Source organism: Coregonus lavaretus, assembly GCF_964263955.1.
Source record: "Coregonus lavaretus genome assembly, contig: HAP1_SCAFFOLD_2701, whole genome shotgun sequence".
In the NCBI taxonomy this organism is placed as follows: domain Eukaryota; kingdom Metazoa; phylum Chordata; class Actinopteri; order Salmoniformes; family Salmonidae; genus Coregonus; species Coregonus lavaretus.
Genome location: NW_028161698.1, coordinates 30,768 through 50,598, shown reverse-complemented (window position 1 = coordinate 50,598; position 19,831 = coordinate 30,768). Strand labels below are relative to the sequence as shown.

General features: G+C 45.0%; 1 protein-coding gene across 1 annotated transcript in view; it reads left to right on the top strand.

The window, feature by feature from the left end:
• Positions 1 to 7,462: 7,462 nt before the first annotated feature.
• The window catches only part of LOC311120209 (tripartite motif-containing protein 16-like), a gene marked incomplete at its 5' end in the record, with an annotated part of 37,338 nt that continues 24,969 nt past the window's right edge, over positions 7,463 to 19,831 (top strand). The window contains 3 exons of the mRNA XM_084194825.1: positions 7,463 to 8,059; positions 8,509 to 8,604; positions 16,968 to 17,060. Of these exons, the coding sequence (XP_084050951.1) occupies positions 7,463 to 8,059; positions 8,509 to 8,604; positions 16,968 to 17,060 (786 nt within the window). The remainder of the gene's footprint in view (positions 8,060 to 8,508; positions 8,605 to 16,967; positions 17,061 to 19,831) is intronic.

Here is a 19,831-nt window from a genome sequence, read left to right as displayed (position 1 = left end):
TCTGAAGACACCCAGCAATGGTTAGGATTATTAGAGAAGCTTTTCCTGCTGAAAGGCAGTTTCATTTCATCTGGTTGCAGAAAACAATTCATTGGATATGTTCATAACCCCGTCCACCTATAAGATGTGGGGGGTTTCTGTCTGACTAAGAAGAGATACAAAGAACTCTGATTATAAAACGTCTTCTCTTTTTAGTCCTAGATATGGCTAGGGTTAGGTTTACTGCTGAATGTAGTAACTCTAACCCTGACCCTAGACCTAACAGTAATACCCACACTGTAATGTAAAGTATTACCTCATTCTCAATGATCAGTCAATACATACAGTATTCATTTAAACTACAGTATATTGTATCAATATCAAACCCCCCCATTACAACCACTTATGAATTATTATAGACACTTATAATCAGTGTTATAACACATAAGTGTATTATAAGGCATTATGAAGCTTATTATAATAATTATAATATGTACTTCATAGGAACTGTTACCCTTTATATATTCTAACAACTCATATTTGTTAGATTTATTCCAAATGAAGGGCCCTAACCTAGAAACTAAAATATTTGTCTCCCTCTCCACGTTGAACGCAGTTCTCTCTCTATCCCTCCCTCCCTCCCTCCCTCTAACCTCACCTATCTGGCAGAACCAGAAAGTCCTCGCCCTCCCAAAAACTCACTTCTGTGGAAACGAAACTGATCTGAGTCTCTGTGTCGTCTGACTGTGTGAGAGTGAACAACCATCCAAATGGCTCAGCAGGGAGTTCTGCTGGACCAGGACCAGTTCTGTTGCTCTGTCTGTCTGGATCCACTGAAGGATCCGGTGACTACTGCCTGTGGACACAGCTACTGTATGGGCTGTATTAAAGAAAGCTGGGATCAGGATGATCTGAAAGGTGTCTACACCTGTCCCCACACTCTAAACAATACTGGGTTGTTTGGTTGACCCAAATGTTGGGTTGCAGGCGTTGGGTCACTTAGTTGGGTTGTTTTCTTTAAAAACTGCTGGGTTATGGATGCTGGGTGTTGGGTTATTGTTGCTTGGTTATTGAGATATGACCCAGCAGGTCAGATCAGAAGACTGTAGGCATAGTTTAGTAGGGGTGTGGCTTTCAGATAGTTATTTTTAGCCACCCATGAGAGTAAATATAATTCCTGTTCATCTGGTCTGTTGCGTAGTTAGCACATGTTAAGGTTGAACATTGAAATTTTTGTAGCTTCAATTATGCTTATAGAGTTTCCTAAAAGTCCACGTATGTCTCATTTTTGGGCTATGATACAGTGGTATAGCTTATTATAATATGTAATAAATACTCTACATATTATAGAATAATTTAATAAGGAAAAATGTTGTTTACAGTATGTAAACGCCTTAAAGTAACCTACAGTAAGGATGACATTAAAACAGACCCAGTTGCTAGGGCAACCAAGCATGACATTAAAACAGACCCATTTGCTAGGTCAACCAAGCATGACATTAAAACAGACCCAGTTGCTAGGTCAACCGAGCATGACATTAAAACAGACCCAGTTGCTAGGTCAACCAAGCATGACATTAAAACAGACCCAGTTGCTAGGTCAACCAAGCATGACATTAAAACAGACCCAGTTGCTAGGTCAACCAAGCATGACATTAAAACAGACCCATTTGCTAGGTCAACCAAGCATGACATTAAAACAGACCCAGTTGCTAGGTCAACCGAGCATGACATTAAAACAGACCCAGTTGCTAGGTCAACCAAGCATGACATTAAAACAGACCCAGTTGCTAGGTCAACCAAGCATGACATTAAAACAGACCCAGTTGCTAGGTCAACCTAGCATGACATTAAAACAGACCCAGTTGCTAGGTCAACCGAGCATGACATTAAAACAGACCCAGTTGCTAGGTCAACCAAGCATGACATTAAAACAGACCCAGTTGCTAGGTCAACCAAGCATGACATTAAAACAGACCCAGTTGCTAGGTCAACCTAGCATGACATTAAAACAGACCCAGTTACTAGGTCAACCAAGCATGACATTAAAACAGACCCAGTTGCTAGGTCAACCGAGCATGACATTAAAACAGACCCAGTTGCTAGGTCAACCAAGCATGACATTAAAACAGACCCAGTTGCTAGGTCAACCAAGCATTACATTAAAACAGACCCAGTTGCTAGGTAAACCAAGCATGACATTAAAACAGACCCAGTTGCTAGGTCAACCAAGCATGACATTAAAACAGACCCAGTTGCTAGGTCAACCGAGCATGACATTAAAACAGACCCAGTTGCTAGGTCAACCTAGCATGACATTAAAACAGACCCAGTTGCTAAGTCAACCAAGCATGACATTAAAACAGACCCAGTTGCTAAGTCAACCAAGCATGACATTAAAACAGACCCAGTTGCTAGGGCAACCAAGCATGACATTAAAACAGACCCAGTTGCTAGGTCAAACAAGCATGACATTAAAACAGACCCAGTTGCTAGGTCAACCAAGCATGACATTAAAACAGACCCAGTTGCTAGGTCAACCAAGCATGAGAGTAAAACATACCCAACTGATGGTTAAATTAACCCGTGTTCTGTTAATACTAACAACCCAACATATTGGGTTATTCACGCAACCAAACTGTCTGCGTCAAAATAACCCAACATGTTCTTTCCACTACTTAACCTGCGCTGGGGTACTAAATAAACCAGATTGAGTGCAGTGCAGACATACCTTCACCCCAAGGCCTATTCTGAACAGGAGTGCTGTGCTCACCTAAGTGGTGGAGAAACTGAAGAAGACAGGACTCCAAGCTGCTTCTCCTGCTCACTGTCATGCTGGACCTTTAGATGTGGGGTGTGACATCCTCAGTGCAGACAGACCTTCACTCCAAGGCCTACTCTGAGGATAAATAACATGTTGGCTGAGTTGGTGGAGAAACTGAAGAAGACAGGACTCCAGGCTGCTCCCCCTCCTGCTCTGTGCTATGCTGGACCTGGAGATGTGGCGTGTGATTTCTGCACTGGGACCAGAAAGCAGAAAGCCCTCATGTCCTGTCTGGTGTGTCTGGCCTCTTACTGTGAGACTCACCTCCAACCTCACTATGAATCTCCTGCTTTGAAGAAGCACCAGCTGGTCAAAGCCACCGTACAGCTATAGGATCAGCTTTAACATTGCAGATACATTGGGGAGAACAAGTATTTGATACACTGCCGATTTTGCAGGTTTTCCTACTTACAAAGCATGTAGAGGTCTGTAATTTTTATCATAGGTACACTTCAACTGTGAGAGACGGAATCTAAAACAAAAATCCAGAAAATCACATTGTATGATTTTTAAGTAATTAATTTGCATTTTAGTGCATGACATAAGTATTTGATACATCAGAAAAGCAGAACTTAATATTTGGTTCAGAAACCTTTGTTTGCAATTACAGAGATCATATGTTTCCTGTAGGTCTTGACCAGGTTTGCACACACTGCAGCAGGGATTTTGTCCCACTCCTCCATACAGACCTTTTCCAGATGCTTCAGGTTTCGGGGCTGTCGTTGGGCAATACGGACTTTCAGCTCCCTTCAAAGATTTTCTATTGGGTTCAGGTCTGGAGACTGGCTAGGCCACTCCAGGACCTTGAGATGCTTCTTACGGAGCCACTCCTTAGTTGCCCTGGCTGTGTGTTTCGGGTCGTTGTCATGCTGGAAGACCCAGCCACGACCCATCTTCAATGCTCTTACTGAGGGAAGGAGGTTGTTGGCCAAGATCTCGCGATACATGGCCCCATCCATCCTCCCCTCAATACGGTGCAGTCGTCCTGTCCCCTTTGCAGAAAAGCATCCCCAAAGAATGATGTTTCCACCTCCATGCTTCACGGTTGGGATGGTGTTCTTGGGGTTGTACTCATCTTTCTTCTTCCTCCAAACACGGCGAGTGGAGTTTAGACCAAAATCTCTATTTTTGTCTCATCAGACCACATGACCTTCTCCCTTTCCTCCTCTGGATCATCCAGATGGTCATTGGCAAACTTCAGACGGGCCTGGACATGCGCTGGCTTGAGCAGGGTGACCTTGCGTGCGCTGCAGGATTTTAATCCATGACGGCGTAGTGTGTTACTAATGGTTTTCTTTGAGACTGTGGTCCCAGCTCTCTTCAGGTCATTGACCAGGTACTGCTGTGTAGTTCTGGGCTGATCCCTCACCTTCCTCATGATCATTGATGCCCCACGAGGTGAGATCTTGCATGGAGCCCCAGACCGAGGGTGATTGACCGTCATCTTGAACTTCTTCCATTTTCTAATAATTGCGCCAACAGTTGTTGCCTTCTCACCAAGCTGCTTGCCTATTGTCCTGTAGCCCATCCCAGCCTTGTGCAGGTCTACAATTTTATCCCTGATGTCCTTACACAGCTCTCTAGTCTTGGCCATTGTGGAGAGGTTGGAGTCTGTTTGATTGAGTGTGTGGACAGGTGTCTTTTATACAGGTAATGAGTTCAAACAGGTGCAGTTAATACAGGTTATGAGTGGAGAACAGGAGGGCTTCTTAAAGAAAAACTAACAGCTCTGTGAGAGCCGGAATTCTTACTGGTTGGTAGGTGATCAAATACTTATGTCATGCAATAAAATGCAAATTAATTATTAAAAAATCATACAATGTGATTTTCTGGATTTTTGTTTTAGATTCCGTCTCTCACAGTTGAAGAGTACCTATGATAAAAATTACAGACCTCTACATGCTTTGTAAGTAGGAAAACCTGCAAAATCGGCAGTGTATCAAATACTTGTTCTCCCCACTGTATATTGGGGCTTCTATCTGTGTAATTGTCTGCATCATTTCCAATCCCCCATATATATGTTTTGTAAATATTATTTTAAATATATTTTCCTTCTTTATTATTTTCCCCTAACCCTACCACCCCTCCTAAACTAATGGACAAACAATACTTAGGCTTCCACTTCCAGCTTATAAATGTACATACTACATACATTTCACAGACACTACATTTTACATGAGTTATCTTTTGTTTGTTTTTAGTCCCCGCCTTCAGCTACCCGAAGCCCCTCCCATCTATCTCTGAAGACCATCCAGTTTTGATTTCTAGCTGCCATACAGTGCATTCGGAAAGTATTCAGACCCTTTAACTTTTTCAACATTTTATTACGTTACAGCCTTATTCTAAAATTGATTAAATAAAACATTTTCCTCATCACTCTACCCACAATACCACATAATGACAAAGCGAAAAAAGGTTTTTATTTGTACACACTTATTGAAAATACAAGACAGAAATACTTATTTACATAAGTATTCAGACCCTTTGCTATGAGACTCAAAATTGAGCTCAGGTGCATCCTGTTTCCATTGATCATCCTTGAGATGTTTCTACAACTTAATTGGAGTACACCTGTGGTAAATTCAATTGATTGGACATGATTTGTAAAGGCACACAGCTGTCTATATAAGGTCCCACAGTTGACAGTGCATGTCAGAGCAAAAACAAAGCCATGAGGGTGAAGGAATTGTCCGTAGAGCTCTGAGACAGGATTGTGTTGAGGCACAGATCTGGGGAAGGGTCCCAAAACATTTCTGCAACACTGAAGGTCCCCAAGATCACAATGGCCTCCATCATTCTTAAATGGAAGAAGTTTGTAACCACCAAGACTCTTCCTAGAGCTGGCCGCCTGGCCAAACTGAGCATCGGGGGAGAAGGGCCTTGGTCAGGGAAGTGACCAAGAACCCGATGGTAACTCTGACAGAGCTCCAGAGTTCCTCTGTGGAGATGGGAGAAACTTCCAGAAGGACAACCACCTCTGCAGCACTCCACCAATTAGGCCTTTATGGTAGAGTGGCCAGACGGAAGCCACTCCTCAGTAAAAGACACATGACAGCCCGCTTGGAGATTGCCAAAAGGATCCTAAAGTACTCTCAGACCATGAGAAAGAAGATTCTCTGGTCTGATGAAACCAAGATTGAACTCTTTGGCCTGAATGCCAAGCGTCACGTCTGTAGAAAACATGGCACCATCCCTATGGTGAAGCATGGTGGTGGCAGCATCAGGCTGTGGGGATGTTTTTCAGAGGCACGGACTGGGAGAATAGCCAGGATCGAGGGAAAAATGAACAGAGCAAAGTACAGAGAGATCCTTGATGAAAACCTGCTTCAGAGCGCTCAGGATCTCAGACTGGGGCGAAGGTTCAACTTCCAACAAGACAACAACCCTAAGCACACAGCCAAGACGCAGGAGTGGCTTCGGGACAAGTCTCTGAATGTCCTTGAGTGGTCCAGCCAGATCCTGGAGTTGAACCCGATCGACCATCTCTGGAGAGACCTGAAAATAGCTGTGCAGCACTGATAGCAACAACAACCACCGCAGAAAAGTTGGCTGTGTTTACAGACAGACAGACGTACAGACAGACAGACAGAGGTTGTTTACTATGACTGGATGAAGGGATACAGTGTTGAAGGCTTCCTTTAGGTCTCCTGGTCTCTTGGGATTTAAACAGTGAATACAGTGAGATAGTCCTAACCATTCAATCAATGTACAGAACAAACAGTCATCATTAACACTATACAGAGTGGAGCCTATGGATAGAATATATTATCAAAGAATATAATACAATAGAATTTTATGAATAGAAAATAATAAATGTTTTGACATGAAAGCAAAGCCAGATGATTTGACTTGACAGTGTGTCTCTATACCTCAGTCTCTGAAGACACCCAGCAATGGTTAGGATTATTAGAGAAGCTTTTCCTGCTGAAAGGCAGTTTCATTTCATCTGGTTGCAGAAAACAATTCATTGGATATGTTCATAACCCCGTCCACCTATAATATGTGGGGGGTTTCTGTCTGACTAAGAAGAGATACAAAGAACTCTGATTATAAAACGTCTTCTCTTTTTAGTCCTAGATATGGCTAGAGTTAGGGTTACTGCTGAATGTAGTAACTCTAACCCTGACCCTAGGCCTAACAGTAATAACCACACTGTAATGTAAAGTATTACCTCATTCTCAATGATCAGTCAATACATACAGTATTCATTTAAACCACAGTATATTGTATCAATATCAACCCCCCCCCCCCCCCCCCCGCCCCCCATTACAACCACTTATTAATTATTATAGACACTTATAATCAGTGTTATAACACATAAGTGTATTATAAGGCATTATGAAGCTTATTATAATAATTATAATATGTACTTCATAGGAACTGTTACCCTTTATATATTCTAACAACTCATATTTGTTAGATTTATTCCAAATGAAGGGCCCTAACCTAGAAACTAAAATATTTGTCTCCCTCTCCACGTTGAACGCAGTTCTCTCTCTATCCCTCCCTCCCTCCCTCCCTCCCTCCCTCCCTCCCTCTAACCTCACCTATCTGGCAGAACCAGAAAGTCCTCGCCCTCCCAAAAACTCACTTCTGTGGAAACGAAACTGATCTGAGTCTCTGTGTCGTCTGTCTGTGTGAGAGTGAACAACCATCCAAATGGCTCAGCAGGGAGTTCTGCTGGACAAGGACCAGTTCTGTTGTTCTGTCTGTCTGCATCTACTGAAGGAGCCGGTCACTACTGCCTGTGGACACAGTTACTGTAGAAGCTGTATTGAGGACTGCTGGGATCAGGATGTTCTGAAAGGGGTCTATAGCTGTCCTCAGTGCAGAGAGACCTTCACTCCAAGGCCTAATCTGAGGAAAAATACCATTTTGGCTGAGATGGTGGAGAAACTGAAGGAGACAGGACTCCAGGCTGTTCCCCCTCCTGCTCTGTGCTATGCTGGACCTGGAGATGTGGCGTGTGATTTCTGCACTGGGACCAGAAAGCAGAAAGCCCTCATGTCCTGTCTGGTGTGTCTGGCCTCTTACTGTGAGACTCACCTCCAATCTCACTATGAATCTCCTGCTTTCAAGAAGCACAAGCTGGTCAAAGCCACCGCACAACTACAGGAGAAGATCTGCTCTCATCATGACAAACTGCTGGAGGTTTACTGTCGTACCGATCAGCAGTGTATCTGTCTGCTGTGTGTGATGGATGAACATAAAGGCCATGAAACAGTGTCAGCTGCAGCAGAGAGGACTGAGAAACAGGTAAGACCAGAACTACTTGTTGGTGACTGTCTGATAAACAAAGAATTAAAGATACAGTAGGAACTAAGGCTGTTTGAATATGAGATCATTCAAATGATATCGATCCACGGCAGAACAAATATGAACACAAACCTTGATTATATAGATATGTTAACCCAGATTCTCCAAATGTATCACCATTTTCTAAAGTCAAACACCATTATCAAACACCATTATCATTCATTATCAAACACCATTATCATTCGTTATCAAACACCCAATCAACTCCCCTGTTTTGTGCACTGTTAAAACTATAATCATTCACATAACAATATAATAATATAATTTCACACAGACACTTCCTCAACATATTAATCCCTAACTTCTATGGGCCCTATGTCCCATTAATATACTATTGATCTAGTGGACAAATAAAGCTTGATAGCTCATTGAAGAGTGATTCTCCACAGAGGCAGCTGGGGATGAGTCAGCAGAAAGTCCAGCAGAGATTCCAGGAGAGAGAGAAGGAGCTGAAGGAGCTCCAACAGGCTGTGGAGTCTCTCAAGGTGAGTATTGTTGACCAGAGGAGACACACCATTTCACTTCTCTCCTCCAGTCAGAGAGAGAGAGAGAGGGGCCCCTATCCAATCCCACTGGCTCCACTGTTGGGAACAGGCTGTCTGGACCCCTTTCAGAGAATAGACTGCTTAATGTAACCGGCGGGATATGAACCCAGGTCTACTGAGGAGAGAAACCAACATCTTGACTGTTTCACCAAGAGGTCATTCCCCATTAGGCTGACACTGATTTTGATGTTGCAAGAGGGGTTACCTCATCACATAACCTTGAGTAACCATGAAAGACTCAAGTCCCCTATACATTAAAATGGAGCTCTCTCTCCATTTAATTCAAAGGGCTTTATTGGCATGGGAAACATATATGTTTACATTGTGAAAGCAAGTGAAATAGATAATAAACAATCAGAAATGAAAAGTAAACATTACACTCACAAAAGTTTCAAAGTAATAGAGACATTTCACATTATAACTCAAGTGCAAACAGAGTGAGCCATTCGCCAGAGTGAGATCTGGAGGTGAAATGGAAATGAATGAGGGAGAGTTAAGTGAGGTAGAAGGTGTGGTGAAGAGCTCAGAACCAGAGCCTGGCATCAATGGACATGATAAAGAAGAATCTGGTGCAGTAGGAGTTACATTGTAGGAGAAAGTGGATCCATTCCTTTTGGCAGATCCATTTGTGATTTCAGGGTGGGTGGGAAAGGAGTTGGGTGCAGTTGAATCAGTGAAGGTAACCTGTAGTGGACTTGTGATATTTGTTTGTGTTTCTTCTGACCAGAGGGAGTGGGCGCTCCGTGTCACGCAACTTGGGTCAAGATCTGTTTCGTGCTTTGCTCTTAGGAACAGGGCACCATTGAAAGGAGTGATTTCTGGGGTAGCGTTAAGTGTAGAAGTGGAGCAATTCAGGTTGAAGACTGCTGGTGTTTGTGATTCCCGCCATTTGGTGCAACACAGACCCGGTGGTGAGCGTGGTGAAACAGAGGAGTCACTGTCAGTCCATTTGAGTTTTGAGTCTTTACCCAACAAAGTCATGGTAGGATATATCAGTTATCCTGTTAGAGCTTTTGTGGCGAATCCACTGCTTTGTTTGATTACTGGTGTACAGTTTATGGAACAGAGGTAAAGACTTGGCTTCAGAAGCTGGACAGAATCCAGTATATAGCTTTAAGGATATGTATTGGTGCATTTAAATCAACATCTGTATGTGCCTTAATGGTGGAGGCAGGAGAGATGCCTTTGGATATAAGCCGTAAAAAATGGTCATTATCTTATTGGGTTGAAAGGCTGTGAGGTTGAGCATCCCACTGCTACTGTTCTAGATGACTGTTGGGAATATACTAGTAGACAAGGCAGTGGTTTTGGTTGGACAGTTGGAAAACATGCTGATGAGAGTGGTTCTAGGGAGTTGGAGGTTGGCCCTTCTGCGGTGATAGGGGATGTTCCTCCATGGTTACTCCCAGACCCTGTTGTTGATCTAACCTTGGTAGAGAAAAGGAAAGATTGGTCAGAAGTCAGTGATATAGTGAAACTGGTTGACAATTACATTGGTATAAGTTTTTATACTTTTTTACTGCTTTTCACAGATGGATCCAAGAACCCAGATAGTGGGCTCACAGGAGCAGGTGTTTACGTTCCTGAATTTGATGTGCAGATATGTAGAAGACTAACAGATGAACTGTCAGTATACTCAGTTGAACTGTTGGTGATAATAGTTTCCCTCCAGTGGGTGGAGGACGTACAACCTGTTAGAATTATAGTGTTCTCAGATTCTTTGTCTGTATTGAATAAACGGTGGAGCATGTTTTGTTATATTGTTGTAAGTATGTTGAAGAGACGGAAAGATTATAAGTGTAGGGTCATTGAGGTTGGGGGGGTTTGGAAGGGATTTTGGGGATGGGGGAGGGTCTATTAGAAGTTAGTAGGGCTCTTCTTTATTTTCTCAGAAGTACTGAGTTAGGTAGGAGGATTTAGAAATGTTGGAAACCGTGATTGACCACACACTCCAGCACAGTAGGTGGCGGCATGCACCTTTAACGTTGGTTTGTGGACCGCCATTATATCATAGAAGAAGAAGTTGTTGCTGTGAGAGTTTTGTGGTTCGTGAGGAGGGCTACTATTCTTTTTTCTTTTGGTTCTTGCGTTTTTTCTGGATTTATTTTCTCATGGTGGAGGGTTTGTTTATTGGTTTCCACTGTTTATCGTTTAGAGTTGAGGGGGGAGTAGGGGTAGTTTGTTAGGGCGGCGTGATGGCCTCAACCGAGTGGAGAAGAAACGCTGTCGCTTCGGGTGCGTTCCGGAGAAAGGTGTGGAGGAAGTTTTGCTCATGGTCGGCGAACAGGTTGGAGCGGAACATCTGGACTCTGCATCCAGAATGAACAAGGCGGTGGTTGTGTTAATGAAAAAGGTTTGTCTTGTTGTGAGTGGGATTTTTGTGAGGGGTGTGTTGGTGCAGATGTCGCCTCTTTCGATAAGAGTTGTGGTGGCTAATCTGCCTCCGTTTATTGCTTACGAACAGACCGCAAGTAGTTGGTTAGTTTTGGTAAATTTGCAAGTGGTTTCCGTGTGCTCTCGGCTGGGTGCCAAGCGGAATCCGTTAAACATGTTGTCTCTTTTCGTAGACAAGTGTTTGTTTCTTAACAAACTTCAAGGTTACACAGGGGAGGGGTGGAACACAGGGTTTGCTAGCACAGATAGTTTTGGGTGTTTCTAGTGTGGGGATCATCAGTTATAGGCTACAAGCAGCAATATGATTGATAGGTAGGACAGGTATTGAACCCAAATAATCCCTACTCAGATGCGCTAACCTCAACCCTAGTAAACATGCATTATAAAAACCTTCTATATAAAATTATCTCATATTGGGAGTAAATAGCCTCTGAATAGAAAAGAAAAAACACTGCATCTTCCAGCCCACCAATAAATGACATAATGCAACCTTGGCGGTTAGCATATTTACCTCAACATGCCCCTCGCTTGCGTGAGAAGGCAGAGTGCTCGATGCTGGTTGATGAATTTGACAATTAATGTACTAGGAAAATACGTTTTTGTCGACCAGAGGTGACTGAATTAATGTTCAGGCGTATTGATAATCATTATAGTAATGAAGTATAATTTCAAAACATGAAAGTTGTCAAGTGGTGGTGGTACCAGGAGGGAGGAGAGTAGAGCAGGGTCAAGTGGTGGTGGTACCAGGAGGGAGGAGAGTAGAGCAGGGTCAAGTGGTGGTGGTACCAGGAGGGAGGAGAGTAGAGCAGGGCCAAGTGGTGGTGGTACCAGGAGGGAGGAGAGTAGAGCAGGGTCAAGTGGTGGTGGTACCAGGAGGGAGGAGAGTAGAGCAGGGTCAAGTGGTGGTGGTACCAGGAGGGAGGAGAGTAGAGCAGGGTCAAGTGGTGGTGGTACCAGGAAGGAGGAGAGTAGTGCAGGGTCAAGTGGTGGTGGTACCAGGAGGGAGGAGAGTAGAGCAGGGTCAAGTGGTGGTGGTACCAGGAGGGAGGAGAGTAGAGCAGGGTCAAGTGGTGGTGGTACCAGGAAGGAGGAGAGTAGAGCAGGGTCAAGTGGTGGTGGTACCAGGAAGGAGGAGAGTAGAGCAGGGTCAAGTGGTGGTGGTACCAGGAGGGAGGAGAGTAGAGCAGGGTCAAGTGGTGGTGGTACCAGGAGGGAGGAGAGTAGAGCAGGGTCAAGTGGTGGTGGTACCAGGAGGGAGGAGAGTAGAGCAGGGTCAAGTGGTGGTGGTACCAGGAGGGAGGAGAGTAGAGCAGGGTCAAGTGGTGGTGGTACCAGGAGGGAGGAGAGTAGAGCAGGGTCAAGTGGTGGTGGTACCAGGAGGGAGGAGAGTAGAGCAGGGTCAAGTGGTGGTGGTACCAGGAAGGAGGAGAGTAGTGCAGGGTCAAGTGGTGGTGGTACCAGGAGGGAGGAGAGTAGAGCAGGGTCAAGTGGTGGTGGTACCAGGAAGGAGGAGAGTAGAGCAGGGTCAAGTGGTGGTGGTACCAGGAGGGAGGAGAGTAGAGCAGGGTCAAGTGGTGGTGGTACCAGGAGGGAGGGGAGTAGAGCAGGGTCAAGTGGTGGTGGTACCAGGAAGGAGGAGAGTAGTGCAGGGTCAAGTGGTGGTGGTACCAGGAGGGAGGAGAGTAGAGCAGGGTCAAGTGGTGGTGGTACCAGGAGGGAGGGGAGGGGTGGAACGCAGGGTTTGCTAGCACAGATAGTTTTGGGTGTTTCTAGTGTGGGGATGTAGGGCATAATGCTAGTGCAGACAAGCGCCACCAGCCGGCTGCGGGGGGCTAGGACTAGGCTGGACACAATACATTTTTAACACATTTTTCTGATAAAATTACTTCATTGCATCCGCCATGGAGCCCAGTTTCGTAATATTACCATATGTCCCAGATGCTTGCCGTAGGTTAGAAATAATAGGGCATGTTTCACCCTGCCAGCTCCTATTAGTTGTATTGGGCTCTGAGTGCTATACAGAAACTTTAACCCTACCAATAACCTATTTTAGCCTTAACCCTAATTCTAGGGTAGGGTAGCCTAGAACACATTTAGAAACTATTTAAGTAATAATATTGTTAGTAAATACCATTATAGTACTAAATAGGTTTTGATGAACAAAATAATCAAAATTCTATCGAAGCACTTTGCTGTTTTTTGTTATTAGTAATTTTTTTCTATTTATTATTGCAAGGCAGAACGCTTGATAAAGTGTCATAATGTTGTCCGATGCGCTAACCTCAACCCTAGAAAACATGCATGATAAAAATCAACTTAATATCTCATATTGGGAGTAAATAGAAAAGAGGAGTGCATCTTCCAGCCCACCAATAAATTACATAATGCAACCGTCGCGGTTAGCATATTTACCTCAACATGCCCCTCGCTTGCGTGAGAAGGCAGAGTGCTCGATGCTGGTTGATGAATTTGACAATGAATGTACTAGGAAAATACGTTTTTGTCGACCAGAGGTGACTGAATTAATGTTCAGGCTTGGAACTGCACCATTGACTTTGCTAAAGACAGGAATAGTGAGGGAACTCATTTGGGCTGGGCAGGGGTGTTGAATGATGTTCTGAATCAGTTCCATCTAGTGGACACATGGAGAATTAAGTATCCCACCTCAAAGCAGTATTTGTTGGTGAAGGTGGTTGGGGGTAGGGTGAGCACAGCTCTCCTGGATCGTATCTATACATTCAAGAATCAGCAACAGGCTATTGAGGGCCTCCATTCTCCCAGTTGGGTTTTCAGACAATCATATTGCCATGGCTCAGTTCTCTGTTTCACCAGAGCCCAGGCAGGTGTCCTATTGGAAATTCATTGTAAAGCTCTTACAAGGTGCCACTTTTTGCTCAAACTTCCAAGGCTTTTGGGAGAGGTGGGGACAGCAGAAGGGGGAGTTTGAGTCTCTCAGTCAGTGGTGGGACGTAGGGAAAGCCCAGATTCAGCTTTTCTGTCAGCACTAAACAGCTTTTTTTCCTCTTCAGAGGCCAGGAGAGTACTGGGGGAGCTTGAGTGGTTCATTTATGAGGTGGAGGCTGAGTTGGTGGGGCAAAGTGGGGCTACAAGATAATTTATCTGAACTACTCAGGGACCTAGGGGCTTTCATTTCAGAGAAAGCAAAAGGATCACTTGTAAGAGCTAGTTTTTCCATGTTGAGGGAGATGGATGCTCCCAGCTCTTTTGGGTTGGAGAAACAGAGTGGGGAAACCAAAAAAATCCATTGTTTACATTTGTCTGATGGGCGTGTAACTTCTGTTGTGGGGAGATGAGGGAGCCTGATGGGTGGGTAACTTCTGTTGTGGGGAGATTAGGGAGCCTGATGGGTGGGTAACTTCTGTTGTGGGGAGATGAGGGAGCCTGATGGGTGGGTAACTTCTGTTGTGGGGAGATGAGGAAGCCTGATGGGTGGGTAACTTCTGTTGTGGGGAGATGAGGGAGCCTGATGGGTGGGTAACTTCTGTTGTGGGGAGATGAAGGAGCCTGATGGGTGGGTAACTTCTGTTGTGGGGGAGATGAGGGAGCCTGATGGGTGGGTAACTTCTGTTGTGTGGAGATGAGGGAGCCTGATGGGTGGGTAACTTCTGTTGTGAGGAGATGAGGGAGCCTGATGGGTGGGTAACTTCTGTTGTGTGGAGATGAGGGAGCCTGATGGGTGGGTAACTTCTGTTGTGGGGAGATGAGGCTGTGGAGTCCTCTGTAGCTCAATTGGTAGAGCATGGCGTTTGTAATGCCAGGGTAGTGGGTTCGATCCCCGGGACCACCCATATGTAAAAATGTATGCACATGACTGTAAGTCGCTTTGGATAAAAGCGTCTGCTAAATGGCATATTATTATTATCCTGGGTTTTCTCAGGTTCTGCTCACAGACCTTTCCAAACTCTCTCTGTCACAGATAAATCAAATAGACATTTCCCTGGCCTTTCACAAACTCTCAGCTGCTGTCTCTCAGACGGTCTGCCTGTGGATTTTTATAAAAAGATCTGGGGAATTATTTTACAGGACATGTGTTGTGTGAGTGCGTCGGGGTGGGGGAGCTGTCGCTAAGCTGTAGACGGGAGGCTTTGACTCTCCTGCCCAAAAAAGGGGATTTGAGCGACTTAAAGAACTGGAGGCCTGTGGCATTGCTCTGTTTGGACTATAAGGTCTTTACCAAGGTCCTCGTTAACAGACTGAAGTCCCACCTGGACTCTATTGTACACAAGGACCAAACGTACTGTGGACCAGGACGCTCAAACACAGACAATCTGTTCATAATCAGGAGAAAGCCTTTGATAGGGTGGACCATGAATATCTGTTCAATGTGTTGTTTTGGTTGTGGGGAGAATTTTGTGGCCTGTGTTCAAATGCTGTACGCTGGGGCTTCATGTATGGTCAAGGTGGGGGGAGGGCTCAGTAGGCCAGTCTGGGTAGGGAGGGGCATTCACCAGGGATGCCCTCTGTCAGGGCAGCTATACACTCTTGTTATTGAGCCCTTTCTGGGCCTGCTACACAGGAGGCTACAGGGAGTGTGGGAGCCAGGCATAGGGTTGGGGACAGGCATAGCAGTGGCAGCATACGCTGATGACGTCTGTGTTGGTTAGGGATGAGCAGAACCTACAGGCCCTGGAGAATAGTTTGAGGGTGTACGAGGGGGCGTCTTCTGCTTAGGTAAACTGGGGCAAGAGTGAGGCTCTGTTATGTGGGGCATGGAGGGACAGGGCACCTCCGCAGCTTCCAGGGGGGTTGCAGTGGGGCTGTGAGTGGCTCAAGATGCTTGGGGTGTATCTGGGCTCGGAGGGGTGGGATAGGAAGAACTGGGAAGGAGTGTCACAAGCGGTGGTGTCGAGGCTGACGAAGTGGAGGTGGCTCATCTCCCAAGTGGCATACAGAGGGACGGTGCTGATCATCAACAACTTGGTGGCATCCTCTCTATGGCTTAAATTGGCCATTCTCAACGCCCCCGGTGGTCTGCTTGTGGACCTGCAGCGCAAGTTAGTGAATTTTTTCTGGTCAGGGTGGCAGCGTTCTGACTCAGCAGCACAGAGGCTACTGTACCGTACGGAGGTGGGCTGGAGGGAACCAGCATGTGCTCTGTTGAGGAGGGCTGGTGGTTTGGGGCTGGATCAGCAGCTCTTCATCATGCGGCCGGAGAGACTCAATACAGCAGGGGTCTCTGATTTCTATGCTGCAGTACTGAGGGCTGGAGCAGCCTGAGGAGGGGCCACCACCGTTTCCACCACTGCAAGTGACAGCAGAGACTGGGGACTGGCAGGAGAGTCTGGAGGACTTACTGACTTTTAACACTCTGAGCTTAGTGGGAGTGAAGGGGCATCAGTGGCAGGGGGTTGTGGGGGCTGAGAGCATGGCAGGGTATAGGTGGAGGGTGCTCTATAAGCTCCCAGTGCTGGAAAGGTCAGGGGTCGTCCAGTGGAGGGTATTACATGGAGCCCTGGACACCAATAGCTGGTTGGCTCGGGTTGACCTGGGAGTTGGGGAGGGGTGTCCGTTTTCTGTAATGACAGACTGTTCATCATGTTTTTTCTGTGTTGCCAGGGTAATGCCATTACTGTTGACGCCTTAGGGTTGAGTTTGAGTTGTACAAAATGATCAACAGTGTGGAGATGTTTCAGGAGGTATGGGGGCTCAGGGGGGCTGTCTGTACGGCTGGAGAGGAGGGGTTGGATGGACGGTTGGAATGTGGTGCTGGTTGGTGTATTGTACTGTGGTGTTGGGTACTGGATAATGTGATTGTGTGGAGGTTGTGGTGTCACGCAATGTGCTTTTAGGAGTGGGGGTGTTAGTGTAATGAGGATGGCTCATTAAAGTAAGACAAGTCAGTCTCTCTCTCTCTCTCTCTCTCTCTCTCTCTCTCTCTCTCTTAACAGAGCTCTGCACAGGCAGCAGTGGAGGACAGTGATAAGATCTTTACTGAGCTGATCCGCTCCATTGAGAGAAGGCGCTCTGAGGTGAAGGAGCTGATCAGAGCCCAAGAGAAGGCTCAAGTGAGTCAAGCTGAAGGACTCCTGGAGCAACTGGAGCAGGAGATAGCTGAGCTGAGGAAGAGAAGCACTGAGCTGGAGCAGCTCTCACACACAGAGGATCACATCCATTTCCTCCAGGTAACTAAACTGCCTTGATACATGTGATATGAAATTAAAACTCTCAATCATTTGGTTCTGCTCTCTCTCCCTCTCTCTCTCTCTCCCGCTCTCTCTCTCTCTCTCTCTCTCTCCCTCTCTCTTTCTCTCTCCAGAGTTATCAGTCTCTCTCCAGTACCAGTGTATCTTCAGACTTACCCAGTATCGTTGTCCATCCTCTTCAGTACTTTGGAGATGTGAGTAAGACTGTGTCTGAACTGAGAGAGAAACTAGAAGACGTCCTTAAAGGAGAATGGACCAAGATCTCCTCTACAGGTGTGTTGAAAATAATAAGAACATCAACTTTAGACCATTGAAAGTTCCCTACTAGTCATATACATGTGGAATATGGTATGATGATAACATTCCCTCTCTCTATGAATGTGTTTGTGTGTCTGTAGTGAATATAGTGGATGTTGTACTGCCTCCAGAGCCCAAGACCAGAGAACAGTTCTTACAATGTGAGTCTCTTTATTCTGAAGTAACTAACAGTCTCGTTTTACTGACACTCCTAACAATCCCTCTAGAAATATATAGCAATAGTAGATCTAATCAAAGACTGGGTATCTATCTGACTCCTCATATTTCTCTGATTTGATCTCTGCTGTGCTCTAATCAAAGACAGGGTAGATACAGTATCTGACTTCACTTATTGTTCTAACTCCCCTCATTGGTCTCTGCTCTGCTTTTCTCCCAGATTCCTGTCAGCTCACACTGGACCCAAACACAGCAGACACAAGCCTCTCTCTGTCTGAAGGGAACAGAAAGGTGACCTATACAGACCAAGAACAACCATATCCTGATCATCCAGACAGATTCACCAACTACTATCAGGTTCTGTGTAGAGAGGGTCTGTCTGGATGCTGTTACTGGGAGGTGGAGTGGAGTGGGGAGGATGTTGATACAGCAGTCTCATATAAAGACATCAGCAGAACAGAGACAGATGGTGGATTTGGACTCAATGACAAGTCCTGGAGTTTACAGTGTTATAGTGGTGGTTATTGTTTCAGACACAATAATGTTAAGACTAAAGTATCAGGCCCTCAGTCCTCCAGAGTAGGAGTGGACCTGGATCACAAGGCAGGTACTCTGTCCTTCTACAGTGTCTCTGACACAATGACCCTCCTCCACAGAGTCCAGACCACATTCACTCAGCCCCTCTATCCTGGGTTTTATCTCTCTAATGGTACTGCTGAGCTGGTTAAACTGTAGTAGGGTCCACATAGATACTAGTCATGCTGGTGTAGTCTATAGCTATGCTGGTTAAACTGTAGTAGGGTCCACATAGATACTAGTCATGCTGGTGTAGTCTATAGCTGAGCTGGTTAAACTGTAGTAGGGTCCACATAGATACTAGTCATGCTGGTGGTGATGCTCCCCAGATGTGATGATTCATTCTGCTCTGTTTTTATGTACAATGATTTGATTGATTTGATCTTCAGAAGATGTTATGAATTACAATTCAATGCATTCATATTATTTGTAAGTGCAACGTTTTAATCTTATACATTTACATTAATCATGATGTATGCAGTTAATGTATGTTGGTTGTCATTTAGAAACATTGAAATGTTTTCTCAATTGGTTCTCTGTCTCAATGTCATTTTCCTCAGTATCATGGAACAGGTAGTGTTACTTACTTGCTAATTGAACTATATGGGCCGGTTTCCCGGACACAGATGAAGCCTAGTCCTAGACTAAAAAGCATGTTCAATGGAGATGTCCGGGAAACCGGCCCTAAATTTGGCATCTTTTATTCTCCCATACTGCTCAGTCAAGCAACATTAAACCTGTCCAGCAGGTGGTGCTATTAACCAAACAATAAAAACCCAGCAGATATCTTGACTTGTCACTCAGTATATCAGAAATGTTCAGAATTGTACTTTAATATCATTGGAGATTGATGGTCTTTTTAATCCACTACCCAGAGTCAGGAACAGATGAAGTTAGGTCTGCTACTGTTCAGTTATTAAATATGATTCATGGTGATGGGAAATAAAAAATCCATCTAGTAGTAGTTTTCCTTTGCTATTTATTCCAAGGTGTGTCTTTAACTTGTAAATGGATTGTGTTGAAGCTGGCATGTGGTGTGGATGATAGAATAGAGTGAATAGAGGAGAGAAGAGAGGAGGAGAGGAGAACATCATATAGAAGACAGATAATGGGGCGGCAGGTAGCTTAGTGGTTAAGAGCGTTGTACCAGTAACCGAAAGGTCGCTGGTTCTAATCCCCAAGCCGACTAGGTGAAAAAACTGTCAATGTGCCCTTGAGCAAGGCACTTAACCCTAATTGCTCCTGTAAGTCTATCAGGATAAGAGCGTCTGCTAAATGACCAATTTTTTTTAATTTTTTTTAGATAAGATAGAGAAACAATTCATACCCAGGGGAGTTACTGGCTCTGTCCCAAAAGACTCCCTGTTCCCTACGTAGTGCACTAGGCTACTTCTGACCAGATCTAAAGTAGTGCACTACATAGGGAATAGGGTGGAGATTGGAGATTTGCTCACTGGCATTAGAATATTAGAATATCATACTGTAATGTTAGTGGTTGCCTCGTTAGAATATCATTGTAATGTTAGTGGTTGCCTCGTTAAAATTATAGAATATCATAC